This window comes from Solenopsis invicta, chromosome 9 (genome assembly GCF_016802725.1).
Source record: "Solenopsis invicta isolate M01_SB chromosome 9, UNIL_Sinv_3.0, whole genome shotgun sequence".
Classification (NCBI taxonomy): domain Eukaryota; kingdom Metazoa; phylum Arthropoda; class Insecta; order Hymenoptera; family Formicidae; genus Solenopsis; species Solenopsis invicta.
The window spans coordinates 15,802,570-15,818,091 of NC_052672.1; the positions used below are offsets into that span (position 1 = coordinate 15,802,570).

At 29.0% G+C, this 15,522-nt stretch overlaps 1 protein-coding gene and 1 long non-coding RNA gene across 2 annotated transcripts; both read right to left on the reverse strand.

The window, feature by feature from the left end:
• Positions 1 to 5,411: 5,411 nt before the first annotated feature.
• Positions 5,412 to 7,249, reverse strand: LOC105201867. Its single transcript, XM_011170133.3, has 2 exons — positions 7,171 to 7,249; positions 5,412 to 6,213 (listed from the first exon to the last, which is right to left on the reverse strand). Exon 2 carries the CDS (start codon positions 6,211 to 6,213, stop codon positions 5,524 to 5,526), a length of 690 nt encoding a protein of 229 aa, XP_011168435.1. The 5' UTR covers positions 7,171 to 7,249; the 3' UTR covers positions 5,412 to 5,523.
• A 359-nt stretch (positions 7,250 to 7,608) lies between these two features.
• LOC105201322 lies at positions 7,609 to 12,052 on the reverse strand. Its single transcript, XR_003269628.2, has 3 exons — positions 11,162 to 12,052; positions 8,607 to 8,768; positions 7,609 to 8,338 (listed from the first exon to the last, which is right to left on the reverse strand). It is a non-coding gene; the product is annotated as an uncharacterized LOC105201322 (long non-coding RNA).
• Positions 12,053 to 15,522: the final 3,470 nt, after the last annotated feature.

Below are 15,522 nucleotides of genomic sequence, written 5' to 3' on the forward strand. Positions count from 1 at the left end.
TGGCGCCGAATGAAAGCAGGAGGCACGCGTCGTGTGGTGGTAGAAATTCAATTTCCCGTCTATGCCGGACGTCGATGCTTTTGGGAAAACAACTGTCAGCCAATGCGGCGGTGAACGAAACGAAAGGTCTGAGGCTATTTACCGGACTGTTTCACGGCGGCTCCGCCTGTGGAAAATGCCGATTGCATGAAAGACCGGCGCTTTGTGGGGCTGCCCTTCCATTTCCAAGAAAGCCCTAGACATTCCTTAGGAAAAACGACGAATACGCGGCGAACGTAAAGGCGTGTTATACACGATAGTGGACGAGACTAGACGGGAACAAATGTACATTAACGAACAAATGCGAACGTAGACAAGTTAAAAGTCGCATAATCGAACAGAAATAAATGTCAATTCGATATTCGATAATTCTTTAACTCTTGAATAAAAAAAAAAAAACATTTTGCTAATAAATTAAATCTAATAATAAATAATATAGTAAAAAGAAAAAAATTATTAGTAAGTAGTATTTATTATTGACAAATTAACAAAAGAAAGAAGGAAAGCATTTTTGAAAATATAATATCTATATAAATTAATATGTAATGCTTATAATCGATAATATGCTATATGATATATCGAGTGAATATGACTCAATAATAAACGATATAGAACATAAATTTATATTTACCGATATTTGAATATATCTACTCGTGTCTATTTATTAATTTGATATACACAGATTTATTTAGATGTATTTTTTGAGAATGCGCATTAATAGTTAAAAATATTAAAACATTAATAGAGTATACCATATAAGAAAAAATATATTGAAGAAATGGCACCAAGTGGAAAATCAATTATTCAAGAACGATCCTAATCTTTAGGATGTATAGAAATGACGGTCACATAAGTCTCCCTGTTTCCGCGGATGATCGATCGACGGTTGCTCGAATCTTGCCAGATGAAATGACACGGACGAACGGGTGTCGTGCACGATTGATGGGGGGGGGGAGGAGTTGTGATGGGAATTGTGGTATGCCGTTTATTCGATGGCGAACGAGGCGAATCGAAGTGAGGGATAACGTCGATGCGTTTACGCGCTTCCGTGTTTCCGCCGCAATATCCTGGAGCCCAGTGGATCCCGATAATCCGTGAGTGCGAAATGGCCGATTTGCACGTTTCGTGCTGATTGAGCGGGTGTGTACTTTAACAGTATTACACGCGCGATTCGCGAATGCGGCTAGTAATAAATTTGATCTCCTCCTTCGGGGAGCATCGGCGTCGCTAGACGGGAGGGATTTTGCATCGTAGTCGCCTGCAATTGTTACGCGACGTAATGAAAGGTAAACACGTGTACCTTACGGCGGTGACAAGTTGCCAGGACTCGCGGAGTCCACGAAGTCATGTGTTTCCGGCGTAATCGCATGCCACCCAGCAGTCATAAATCCGAATTAGTCTGCCCTTGGGAATTGCTCGAGATAGTTAAGCCTTGAAAGATATCGATAACTACAAACTTTTATGGCAATCTGTTTGAAAGACTAGAAGGCCCTACCTCGCGCGCGTCTGGCGTACACTAGTTACAACCGCCGAAGCTGTAGCTCATAAGCACTAACTTTGGTAAGTGCCAGATATAAATTACTACTTAGTTAGTCGTGATTTATATGCTCAAGTAGAAGTTGCATATTGCGTACGTGCGGTGTGAACATTGTTCATGTACCAAATAAGTTCTTGCCTGCCATCAAATTTGATTTTCCTGCTTCGTTGTCGTTAAAATTATTTCAAAAAGAAAGAGATAATGAATAGTAGGTGTATAGTAAGAAATAATGTTACATTTTTTATTGTAATAAAATTTGTGGTGATACGATTTAAGGAAACTTGATAGATTTTATAAAATATTTATTTAATCTTTATAATAATTGCAAATATGTATATACAATGGGTGTTAAATATTTTACATTTTTTTACGAAAAATTTTTTTAATAAAGATTAGTATAAAATTGCATGTTTACATTATCAGTTTCGCAAATTGATAAAAAATTAATCAGCCGTATTTTTTTTTAATTTTTGAAAGTAATATCACGCACAAAAAATAAGATATTAAATTTTATGATAATCTGTTAAATTTTGTCTATATCATTCATTTTTCATATAACGTTTTTCATATTTTTGTCATTAAGTATTGCTTATATTAGGATAAATCATAAAATATTAATGAGATCATATTAAATATTTTTAAAATATAAAATATTGATGACCGATACATCTTCGAGAGAGATAACTCTGCCCTACTTCCTTTTTTAAAAAATACCAAAAATGATTAGTAACATATAAATTAATCAAGATTACATTTTTTTAATCATGATTATGTATGTTAAGTTCAATATCTTATCATATTTTATTACAAAAACGCATCTCGTTGAGTTGTGCATAATAAAATCTCGAACATATCTCAATTGATGATCATTCTAAATGCCGGTAATAATAAATGCAAACATTTTGTTTAATACATAATTAGTCTATTCAAAAATGGGTTTAGTTAGTATTAATAAAAATAATGCAGTTGGCAGAAATAAAAATTACTTGGCGTTGCGTTTTGTTTCTTCTACCGTTTCTTCCGCAATAATTTTTAGGGAGATCATCGCACTGCATTACAAACTTTTGCAACTCTTTTGCAGGATTGGGTAATTAAAAAATTAAAAGTTAAATAATAAAGTTAATAACTTTTTACTCAAGTTAATTTTAAATGATTTAATTATAACCAACATTGAAAGATTAAAAAAACATTGCATAAACCTTACATTGAAACATTGTAATATTGTATGGAAGTTACGAAAGATTTCTGCAATGTTACTACAAGCTTGCGGTAACGTTGAAATGTACGTTATTTTAAACCTGAAAATATTTATAACGTTTCGGACCATATGGAATCGTTTACTAGTTTTACTGGTAGAAGAAACGAAACGCAACGCCAGTAATTTTCACTTCTGCCAAGTGCATTATTGTTACTTGTAATAACCAAACTTATTTTCGAACAGAGGGAATATCTATTCACGTTGCACCAGAATTCTACTTAAAATCCGAACTGATATGATAGAGGACAATAATACATGATTTATTACAAAACCGAACAGGTACGGTAAAGGCTAGGAATATGTGGCTGTGCTACATTTCGACTTACGATTTATCATGATTTATTATCTATACAGTGCACGGTGCATTTGAAGCGAAGGTAAAATGCACGATTTTTCTTTCGCGTTCGTGTGGAGAAGTATAGCTTCACGAGACAGCTTCGTTCGCGACAAGATGCCAATGACAGTCCAGCGAAACGAAACGGCATGATTCAGATTGCGCGCTTATCGGCTTTCTATATCGACGTTGCGAGACTGAGCGAGAAAAATCACGTTGTACGTCTATGTATATATATATATATATATATATATATATATATATATATATATATATATATAAGAACTATGGACAATTAATTACCGAATTAAGACCGAGCGAGTCTCGTACCCCGATCGATCGCGTTAATGGATTTTGTAACTTTTGCGCGATGTAGGATTCGACCTGGCATATTGACTAACGATGATCCATGTGATTAAAAAGTACATTAAAATCAACGATGTATTCGACAGTTTGATTACTTCATTACCTGTAAATATCACATTTAACCAAAATGCAATAATATTTTAATAATCAGAAAAAGAAGGAATTAAAAGTTTTTTTAAATTTTATTACAGTCGTTACAAATTTTATACTACGGGAGAACTGCAGAAATTCCGTACATTTCGCGCATTACGAAGTATTAAGTCGCCATTATAATTTAATAAAACATGGTCGATATTTAATTACATAAAATAGATTAATATTTCTGATAAATCTGGAAGTAATTTCAAGGATCATTAATTATATTCATTTTATGAAAGAGAGAAGGGAAGAGAGCGAGCTAATAATAATTTTATGAAACATTTGTTTTGCTCAAATCAACAATTTTAGCAGTGCTCTTTAGTCTCAAGATTAAGAAAATCCTTATGTAATTTATAACAGGATAAGCGGAATATTCTTTATGCAGATACCATATGCAGAAAAATTTTTTGAGAATTTGTGATTATAAGCTTTTCAAAATCAATTACAATCTTCTCACATTTCACGATGTGGCTAAAATAACACTCCTATTTTTTGAGGTATTAAGGGTACAAACCTTTCATTTAACTTCTATTTATAAGTACTGTTTTAATTTTTCAAAATAATTATTAATAGACTTATACAAACAGATGCGAATCTGTTTGTAAGATACTTAATCTCATCACTGATTGTATACTATTTTCATATAATTTTATCAAGTTAGCATTACGATAAGATAATATTTGACAAGAACACGAGGTGCAGTCTTCTTCTCTAAATAATCTTGATTTGAGGAGGCTTGCATTGACGACAGGAAACCACCGTCTTGCGGGACAAGTAATCCAGGCTTTGCAAGTCAAATCGCGAAAATGGATTTTCGGCAAGGATCAGGAACCAAGAGAATCGTCCAAGACCGGCGGCATTCACTACTTGCAAATTCCAAGATGCCGCAAAGTTAAACTACTTAAATGTTTAGTTTCGCGAAGTAGAGTTGGTTTGGTAAAGTGCGGTTTCGAAGGATTACAGAAATTTTCTAACAGTCTGCAATACGAAGCACAGATTTTAAAATATCTACATTTTAATAGCTGGAATAAATGCATATCTTAACTCTTGCTCCTGATTTAGAATGATAATTGTTGGACGTCTATCTCATCCGTAAAATATTACCTTTTCCAAAAAAGGAAAAGTAATGTTAAATATAATTATATATAGTTCGAACTAATTAGCATGAACGTCTTGTTTCGTACTCTCTTAATTACATTATTGGAATTTAGATTTTTTGATATTAATTTAGATATTTGTTTTATATTTTATTTTTAAAATTACTTCGAGTTTTATTTTCTTTCTTAAAGTATATTCTTTAACACATGATTACTCTCTTTTTTTATGAGCAAATTTATTACATATTTTTACCTTGAGCTGAATATTATTATTAAATTCAAAAATTTAATTAAAGAATTTCTGAATATTACAAAATTATATTCATACTTGACACGCATAGAAACAAACATCTGCTGTTATTGGCAAGTTATCTTATTCTGGCATAAAATTAATTTTAGTAAAACATGTGAAACACAAAAATAGTTCAAGAGGAAAATTATTTATTAAATTAGGAATGGAGTATTAAGGCAAGTGTATTGGATTATAGTTTTTAACTTAAAGCGATGTGAAAATCGATTATTTATTTTGACATTTAAAAAATTAACTTATTCCAACATTTATATTACATAAAAAAAATAAAATAATATATTCGTAAAATAATAAAATTATTTGTAAGTTTTAAAAAAATAATTGTGTAATTCAAGAATTCTTTGATTTTATTTCTACATGATTAATTTTATTTCGATATAAAACGATGTAAATTAGAAAAATACATGCTTGAAAAATGTATTGAAAATATGACATATGACAATTTTAATACGGGAACTTGATGCCAAATATACTACTAATAAATTTCGTCAGTTCCTGGAATTCTAACCCGTTTTCTCTACTCTTCATGACGAAATTATTATAAGTTTCATGTTTATATAGATCAGTGACCAATTTCTGCATTTCCTGAGACGTTATCTTCGCAATAAAATCGGCGAAAATTTTGGAAGTCTGCAACTTTTCGTTGTAAAGAGCTTCAATTTTATCCATAGGTAATACATTATAAAGATCCTCGAGCATTCCTTTCATTCCATCACCAATTTTCTGTATTCCAATCTCAGATTCGATAATGCTCTCAACTTTGGGTGGCACATAATCTTCCATGCCAATAGCCTTGTGGAGTTGTTTGATAGCATCGATAACAGGCAATCCAGTTTTCTCCAGATAAACTACTAAAGCTTGATATTCTGGAAGAGCTTCGGTCTCGCGTAGAAGGGCATGAAATTCCGGTTTGACCAAGTACTGCATAGCGCCTTGTACCTTTTCATCTGTTCTCGCATACTTGATTACTATGTCCGTAACCAGGTCCATTGGAAGAATATTTACAAAGTCCATCAATTCATCCATTAACGTACGTTCCTGAGGATAGCCGAAATGAGGATTGTCCGGAAACGCATAAGCTTGTCCCAGGCCGATAATGGCCAAAATGGCAAACAGTGCTGTTATGTACTTCATCTATAGACATAATATATCGACGTGTCAAAAATTGGTATTGAATGTCACGATACATATTTTATATAAAAATATGACGTAATAAAAAGATTATATTTTAACTACAATATTATGTCTCTTAATTATGATTAATTTATTTATGGTTCTGTTGACACATTGATAAATGACAAAGTAAAATAATTGTTATTATTTAAGATGTTTTTTAATTATGTGCAATTTGCTTCTGTTGAAAAATGCAATTTTATTTAATTCATTTTTCACGTAGAGGAAAGTTGCTAACTGCATATCGGTCATATTTAAATCGTATGTCATCAATATTACATATTTCTACTTAATAAGCAACATTTAGTGATAAATGAAATAAATGAGGAACGAATAATACAGACAAAAATTTAATAAATTACATTGTGCACACTGAAAATACTTTAAAAATCAAATATACAATTTATATTAATTTTTGATCAATGTATCTGGCTGATAATCACGCAAGTTTATATTGAATTTTAGATACTTAGAGGTTTTAGTAAAGAAAACGAAGTTTTTAGTTAATTAACGAATATCTTTATTTGCTAAATATTAAGCGATATAAAAAAATCGGTTTTAAAGATTCTTAGAGTATAGAGTATAGAGATTTGTTTGTATTAATATTATTAATTTGATTATCAATTTAATATTGTAATTTTACTATTTTAATATAATTCAAGCTTTATTTGAAGACCGAGAATAATGCTACATAGTTCGAAGAACTAAAAGATATGTATATAAAGTTATATATTATAAAAAATATCTTAGCACTAAAATCCGCTTTGATCATTGGTGGTTATTTTTTTATTTAAAAGTGTTATACTTTTTATGGCCTTCTAAGTATACTAATTAATAATAAAAAAATAACATATGTGCATTTGTTTAATCTTCTTTATATGTATAAATTTTTTTATTAGAGATTTTGTCTTTTCTTACCTTGGTAGCTGTGGATAAGTACAATGACTTTCTCGTATTAAGAAATTGCTGTGGGTTTATATACTTGTATATTCAAAGCAGTTATCTTAAATCTTGTTAGGCAAATCAGTTAATAAAGGATTAGATAAGATAAATTTAATGACTGAAGAATGTAGATTACTTAAATTAATCGATATAAACAAATATTTTTAAACATTTTCTTATCATGTTTTATCATATTTTATATATTATATATAAACATATAATAAATACATACACATATATACATATATATATATATATATATATATATATATATATATATATATATATGTATATGTATGTATATATGACAACTGATGAATTGTTTTATTTGTTAATCTATATCTAAAATCAGAGACTATTCTTTTGTAAAAAAAAAATAAATAATAGGACAAATAATAAAATAACTACATTTTATATCATGAAGTTTATTAAGATACATAATAAAATTACATTTCCTTTTTCTTGACCATTGATATTAATCTCTGTGATTACATTAAATTTGCAAAAACACATATTTAAAAGAGTTTGTCATTGATAACAATTTTTTCGTCATTAGATAAGAGATATTCAATATAACACTTAAAAAACAATTTATTTCTCGGAACATGCTTATTTATAAATATAATGCAGCTGTGATTTATAGAATATAAGATATATTTTTTATTAAGTAGCAAATTCTAGTCTTGATTTGGCGTTTCTCTAAACATATTTTTGTGTTATTTATTTAAATGATTTAATTCAATTTTATGAAAATAATTTATTTATAAAACAATAAAATTATTTGAAATTTTAAGAAAATAGTAGTTTAATTCATGAATTCTGTGGTTTTATTACGTCAGCGTATGACATTAAAAAAATAGAAAAATACTTATTTAAAGTACATATGTAAAATATTTTACATGCTTTAAACATTTATTTTTCTATTCTAATGTCATTGTACTAATATGGAAACTCAATATTCTAAACCAAAGTTTTGTAAGTTCCTGAAATACAAATGTCTTCTCTGGTCATCGTGATAAAATTTTTGTAAATCTGACTTCCACATAGATTATCGATTAATTTCTGCATTTTCTGGAGATTTAATTTTTCGATGAAATTGGCCAAGATCTTGGAATTCTGCAACTTCTAGTAAAAGTCGTCAATCCTGTCAATAAGAAATATATTATAAAAATCTTTGAACATTTTTTTTCATTCCATCACCAATACTGTGCATCTTAATTAAAAACTTGAAGTGTAATTTTAGGCGGCACATAATCCTTCATAAGGCCTTGTGCAACGTTTGGATAGCACGAGTAATGCTGAATTTAACTTTTTCCGTATACTACTGACGCTTGAAATTCTTTAAGAGCTTCGATCTCGTGTAAAAGGGCATGGAATTCAGTATTGGTCATGTACAGAATAGCGTCTTGTACCTTTTTATCTGCGTTCTCCTACATTATTATTATGTTCCATTGGAATAAAATTCATAAACTCCATCAACTCATCCATTAAAGTACGCTTTTGAGGGTGAAGAAAATGACAATTATCATAATAATAATGGCCGCTATAGGCACCAGTACTCTTATACTCTTCATCTATAAACATAATATATCCACGTGTCAAAAATTGGTATTGTCACGATATATATTTTGTATAAAAATGTGACGTTATAAAAAAGATTATATTTTTATTATATACAATATTAAGTCTCTTAATTATGGTTAATTTATTTATGCTTATGTTGACACAATGATAAATGATAAAGTAAATTAATTGTTATTACTTAAGATGTTTTTTTTTTATTATGTGCAACTTGCTTCTGTTGAAAAAAGCAATTTTATTTAATTCATTTTTTACGTAGGGGAAAATTGCTAAATGCATATTGGTTATATTTAAATCGTATGTCATCAATATTATATATTTCTACTTAATAAGTAACATTTAATGATGAAAGTATGAAATAAATGAAGAACGAATAATACAGACAAAAATTTAATAAATTACATTGTTCATACTAAAAATACTTTAAAAATCAAATACACTTTATATTAATTGTTGATCAATTTATCTAGCTGATAACAATGTAATCACACAACTTCATATTGAATTTTAGATACTTGGAGGTTTCAGTAAAGAAAACAAAGTTTCTAGTTAATTAATGAATATTTTTATTTCTAAAGTATTAGAAGATATAAAGAAATCGGGCTTAAAAGAGGGTAGTTTTTAAAGTATAGAGTATCAGAACAAAATTACCTTTTCAAAAAAAGATTATAAAAAGACGCCTGTTTTTGTACGCATCCGCCTAAAAGTCTTTATTTTTTTAATCAAAATATGTATTAATATTTCCTACAAAATCTCTTATTCAAACTTAAGTGGTATTTACTTAAAATAAATATCTTGAAATTGTGTAATCTAATAAAAATGATATGCGTTTGTTCAAAAAATTTATGAAATCTTTAAAATGCGTGTGTTATAAAGAGAATATACTTTTTCTACAAAATTCAAGTGGTAGTACTTGTATTTTCATTGAGAAATATTCCTATTCTAACCCAACTGGTAGTATCTTTAATTATTATACAAAACCCAAGTGGTACTATCTCTGTACTATCATTGAAAAATCTTTCTATTTTAAAAATTCAAATAATAGCATCATTTTTTCATTGAAAAGTTTTATTCCAACCCAAGTGGTATTTCATTAAATAAATATCTTAAAATTGTGTAATTTAATTTAACCTAAATGCAAAAAAATTTTTTAAGCAATTAAAGTGTACTATCTTTGTATTTCCATTGAAAAATCTTTCAGTTTTAACCCAAGTGGTTGTATTTAATTTCAATAAGTTCCAATGGAATATATAACATTTAATTTAAAAGAATTAAAGAGGAAACAGTACAAAATGAAAAAATTTTATTGAAATAAAAAATTTTTAATGCACAAAAACATGTCGCTGCTAGATAGGAAAAGCAATGAGAAAAATTGAATAATTTCTATACAAAACCTAATTGCTACTATCTCTCTATTATCATTTTTCCTTAAAATTACGTATTTTTGACAGTCTGCAGCTTAATAAAAAAATTTTTTTTTTACATACAATGCAAATACTATAAAGTATGATTTTTTCTGTACAAAATGCTTTTTAAAAATTTTTTCTACGATTTTTTATGACCGAGTTACAAGACTTCGAAGAAACACATTTTTTACAGTACATTTTTCCGAAAAATGACGTTTATCGCCGACATTAGCACAATATTAAACAGGCGCACACACACACACGCACACACACACACACACACGCACGCACGCACGCACACACACACACACACACACACACACACACACACACGATGTGCAAAAATCCGATTGGCAACCTCGACGTGGTGCACATAGTGTAATGCTAATGTTAAGGAAAAAACAGTGTATTTTTTTGGGGCAGAGCGCTGAGAAATTGAGAAAATTTTTGAAAACCATTGATAGCATGTTTAAATTGAAACTGTGAGCTTTAAAATGCTTTTTTAATTTTTTGTCTACGATGACTTTTTACGGAGTACAGATATCATTTGTAAAAAATGCTGGTTTAGCTTTTAAATTGCGTAACTCGGTCAAAAAAAAATCGTAGAGAAATTTTAAAAAAGCATTTTGTAAACAAAATGTTGTAATTTATGAAGCTTTACTTGAATTGCTCGAAAAAAATTTGTTTGTCGAGCTGCAAAGTGTCAAAGATACGAAATTTTAAGAAACAAAACAAAGGTGTGCTTTTTTTACTGTATGAGACGAGAAAGTTAAAAAAACTTTAAAAATCTGTTGATAGAGCGTTAAAGTTGAAACTTCAAGCTTTAAAATGCTTTTATTTTTTATCTACGATAATTTTTAGCCGAGTTACAGCCATTTGAAAATAACCTAATTTTTGGTGTCTGGAAAGTGTTTTTTTTTTTTTTTTAGTAGTGTATATTCTTAAATACAGATAGATTGTTGATTTTATGTGTGACTTACCTTCGGTATTGATGAACTTAGGCTGATTCGGCGTTTTTACACGAAATGAACGAATCTGGCAGGAGAAGTGTCATTTTGCTTCGCGAAACGAGATGTTGTTGACTTTTCAGGCCAGATAATCTCTCATATCGGCAATCATAAATTTGGTCATATGATTCATACATCACATCACTTGAGGTGCGTTCGGTATCACGTATGACTTGCATAATTCTTTATATATCCTCATTTAACGTTAGTTATTTTTTAGTTGAACAACAAGGATAAATGATGCATCGCATATTATTTTATATGTTATTATACGTGAAACGGAACGCACCCATGATCACATAAAACGGCTATAACAAGCATCACTCCGTGTCGAAAATGTGTACGGGACAAGATTCTCTTGGTGATAATCGGCAAAAAAAGTGTCGTCTGCCTCGCAAACCGAGATATTATTGCCGATTTCCGGTTATAGGTTAAGAAACTTGTCATATCGCAGTAATCAGTCACGTGATGCATCACATGCTCGTATGCGGGCTTATAGTATAGTAGCGAGCGCCACCGGCCACTCTGTGTCAAAAAGATGTACTAGACAAGATTCGAGGACGACGATAATAATGACGACGTTTCTTAACATGTAAAACGACGAGATTTGAATTTGCGTCGCGATATCTCGGCACGTAGCGCACAGAGAGAAAAAATAAAAACACTTTTATTATGCAGTTTTTCCCAAGCTATCGATTGAGTCTACTCAGAACTTGATCGGTTCAGCCGTTACTGAGATCTAATAATCTCGTTATGTTTGAACTCGCTAACTCGCGTAAATAAAAACAGCTCGGTCTCTTTCGCTTTTCGTTCATTCAGAAAAAAAGACAACAGGCCGAGTTGCGACCGCGCTTCTTGATAGAGACCTGTTTGTATTAATATTATTAATTTAATTATCAATTTAATATTATAATTTTAGTATAATATTAGTATTCTAATATAATTTAAGAGCATTATTTCAAGACTGAGGATAATGCTGCACAGTTTGAAGAACTAAAAAATATTTGTATACTTCAATTTTATAAAAAATATCTTAGCACTAAAATCCGCTTTGATTGTTGTTAGTTATTTCATGATTTTTAAGTGTTATACCTTTTATGGTCTTATAAGTATACTAATTAATAATAATAAAAAATAACACATACATGCATTTGTTTACTCTCCCTTATACGTAAAAAACTTTTTATTTGAGATTTGGTTTTTTCTTACCTTGGTAGCTGTGGATAATTACAAAACTTTCTTGTAGAGAAAATTTAAGAAATTGCAGTAGATTTATATACTCGTATATTCAAAGCAGTTATCTTAAATCATGTTAGGCAAATCAATTAATAAAGGATTAGATAAGATAATTTTAATGAGTAAAGAATGTAGATTACTTGATAAATTAATTGATATAAAAAAATATTTTTAAACATTTTCTTATCATATTTTATCATATTTTATATATTATATATAAACATATAATAAATACATACACACGTGTGTGTGTGTGTGTGTGTGTGTGTGTGTGTGTGTGTGTGTGTGTGTGTGTGTGTGTGTATATGTATATATGACAACTGATGAATGACTGATGATTTCCTTTTTCTTGACCGTTGATATTAATCTCTGTGATTACATTAAATTTGCAAAAACACATATTTAAAAGAATTTGTCATTGATAACAATTTTTTCCTTATTAGATAAGAAATACTCAATATGACACTTAAAAAACAATTAATTTTTTGGAATATACTTATTTATAAACATAGTGCAGCTGTAATTTGTAAAATATAAGATATATTTGTTATTAAGTAGCAAATTCCAGTCTTGATTTGGCGTTTCTCTAAATATATTTTTGTTATTCATTTAAATGATTTAATTCACTTTTATGAAAATAATTTATTTATAAAATAACTCATTTATTTGAAATTAAAAAAAAAATAATAGTTTAATTCATGAATTCTGTGGTTTTATTATTACGTCAGCGTATGACATAAAAAAAGTAAAAAAATACATGTTTAAAATACATATGTAATATATTTTATATGCGTACTTTAAAAATGTATTTTTCTATTCTAATGTCATTGTACTAATTTTAACATGGGAACTCAATTTTCTAACTCTTCTAAAGTTTTGTCAGTTCCTGAAATTCAAATGTCTTCCTTGGTCATCGTAATAAAATTTTTGTAAATTTGATTTGCATATAGATTATCAATTAATTTCTGCTTTTTCTGGAGATTTTAATTTTCCAATGAAATTGACCAAGATCTTGGAATTCTGCAACTTCTTCTCATAAAAATCGTCAATCCTGTCAATAAGTAATATAGTATATTATGAAAATTTTTGAGCATTGCTTTCATTCCATGCAGACCAATTTTATGCGTCTTAATTAAAAACTTGAAAAGTATTATTTTAGACGGCACATAATTCTCCATAAGGCCTTGTGCAACATTTGAATAGCATGAATAACGCTAAATTCAACTTTTTTCATATTCTACTGCCGTTTGAAATTCTTTAAGAGCTTTGATATCTCGCAGAATGAAATGGAATTCAACATGAAATAAGTACAGCATATCGTCTTGTACTTTTTTATGTGTGTTTTTATACTTGTTTATTATCTCTATCCACTTGTTTATCGGAATAAGTTGCATAAAGTCCAAGAATTTTTCCTCCAATGTGTGTTTTCGAAGAGGCCGAAATTTGAAAACGGATGAGCTTATCTCAGACTTATAATGGTCAATATGACAAGCGCAACATTGAGATATACTTCTGTAGATATAACATGTTTACATGTAAGAAATTATTATTGATGTACATATTACAGTATGTAGGAGTTTTTAAAGCCGATATTCCAAAGAAGAAAGACGAAATTGAAGCGAAAGAAGAATTTATTATGAACTGGCAAATATACGACCGAACACTTTCAATACGTATAACAATCTGACGCTTCGTTCATTCTCTCGAACATCGCAAAAACTATTTAACGTTTGCTGCCTTTTATCGATTTTAGTACCAATCTAGTCTAATAGTTATCTAATCCAATCTTAATTAATTCGATAAATCTTATTAAGTTCACACCTTTACATATAGTCTATAATTGTAATGTAATAAAAAAGATTATTTTTTCTCATCTTTTTTATGATTTTTTATTATAAATCTTTTCAATTATGATAAATTCATTTGCGATTATTTTGGCGCAAGGTGAATAACAAAAAGAAATAATTATTATTTAATTGAGGTAGTTTTTCTTAATTATGTGCAATTTGCTTCCATTTAAAAAAGTGCAGTTTTGTTTTAATCATTTTTTATGTATACATGTTAATCTTTTATTTGAGCTTTTGTTGTTATTTACTATGGTAGCTGTCAGCATATAACATTTGCGTAAGTTACCTTATTTTTATATTCAAAGCATTTATTTTATTATTAGATTTTGTTAAACAAATTAATTGTATTATTATAAATTTATAGATAAATATATTCCATGAAATAAATTGTTTTTGAAGTGTTATTTTTTTGCAAAACTCTTATTTAATAACAGGAAAGTTGTTATCAATGCTGATTTATTTTAAGTACATGTTTCGACAAAAGACTTCACAACCATATTGAAAATTGTCTCCGGATAGGTTTTCTTTATTTTTTGTAATTTTATAGTTTATGTGACACTGATCAAAGATGTCAAAACTCTCTAGAAATTATAGCTTAGCCTTAGGTACTTTTTTATTTTCCCTTAAAGGACGTTGAAAGTTGAGAATTTTTAGAATTATAACGCAAAAATTTATCATAGTTACAACTCTCTGCAAGTTTTAACAAACACCCTCGAGCTCATCATATAAATCGATTGCATCAAATCTAATCTAATCTTCTAATCTGCAATAATTGTTTTTTTAACACCTGCTCTCTAAATCTGTGTCACTGTAATCTTATTGATTTGCAATGCTATATTTATAAATGTGATTATCAGAGATTATTGGCTGTCTTACAAATTCCGATTAAGAAGGAGGTACTCTCAATGAGATCAGAATCATTGTATTATCACTGAAAGACAATACATATATCACTGATTGATAGTTATAAGTATATCATTAAAATCTATTATTCACTGTTCTTTTAGTGAATAATACACTGATTCCGATTTAGACAGTGCATTGTGCATTCTATTTAACAGATTTAATGGATATTTTATATTGTTATAGCTCGCACTTTTTCATTTGTGTTTACTTTTCCAACGTTTTTAGTTTCTTTTAAGAAATACAATTAAAAATCGAAGTACTACATCAGTAAAGGCGATCTTTTTCTACTAATTTAATCGATACTAAAAAGTAAAATCTTATCACAGTAAATCTATACACTACTTT

Bases quoted from the DNA above. Each gene is read 5' to 3' on its own strand.
- LOC105201867 (XM_011170133.3), bottom strand. From the start codon at position 6,213: ATGAAGTACATAACAGCACTGTTTGCCATTTTGGCCATTATCGGCCTG.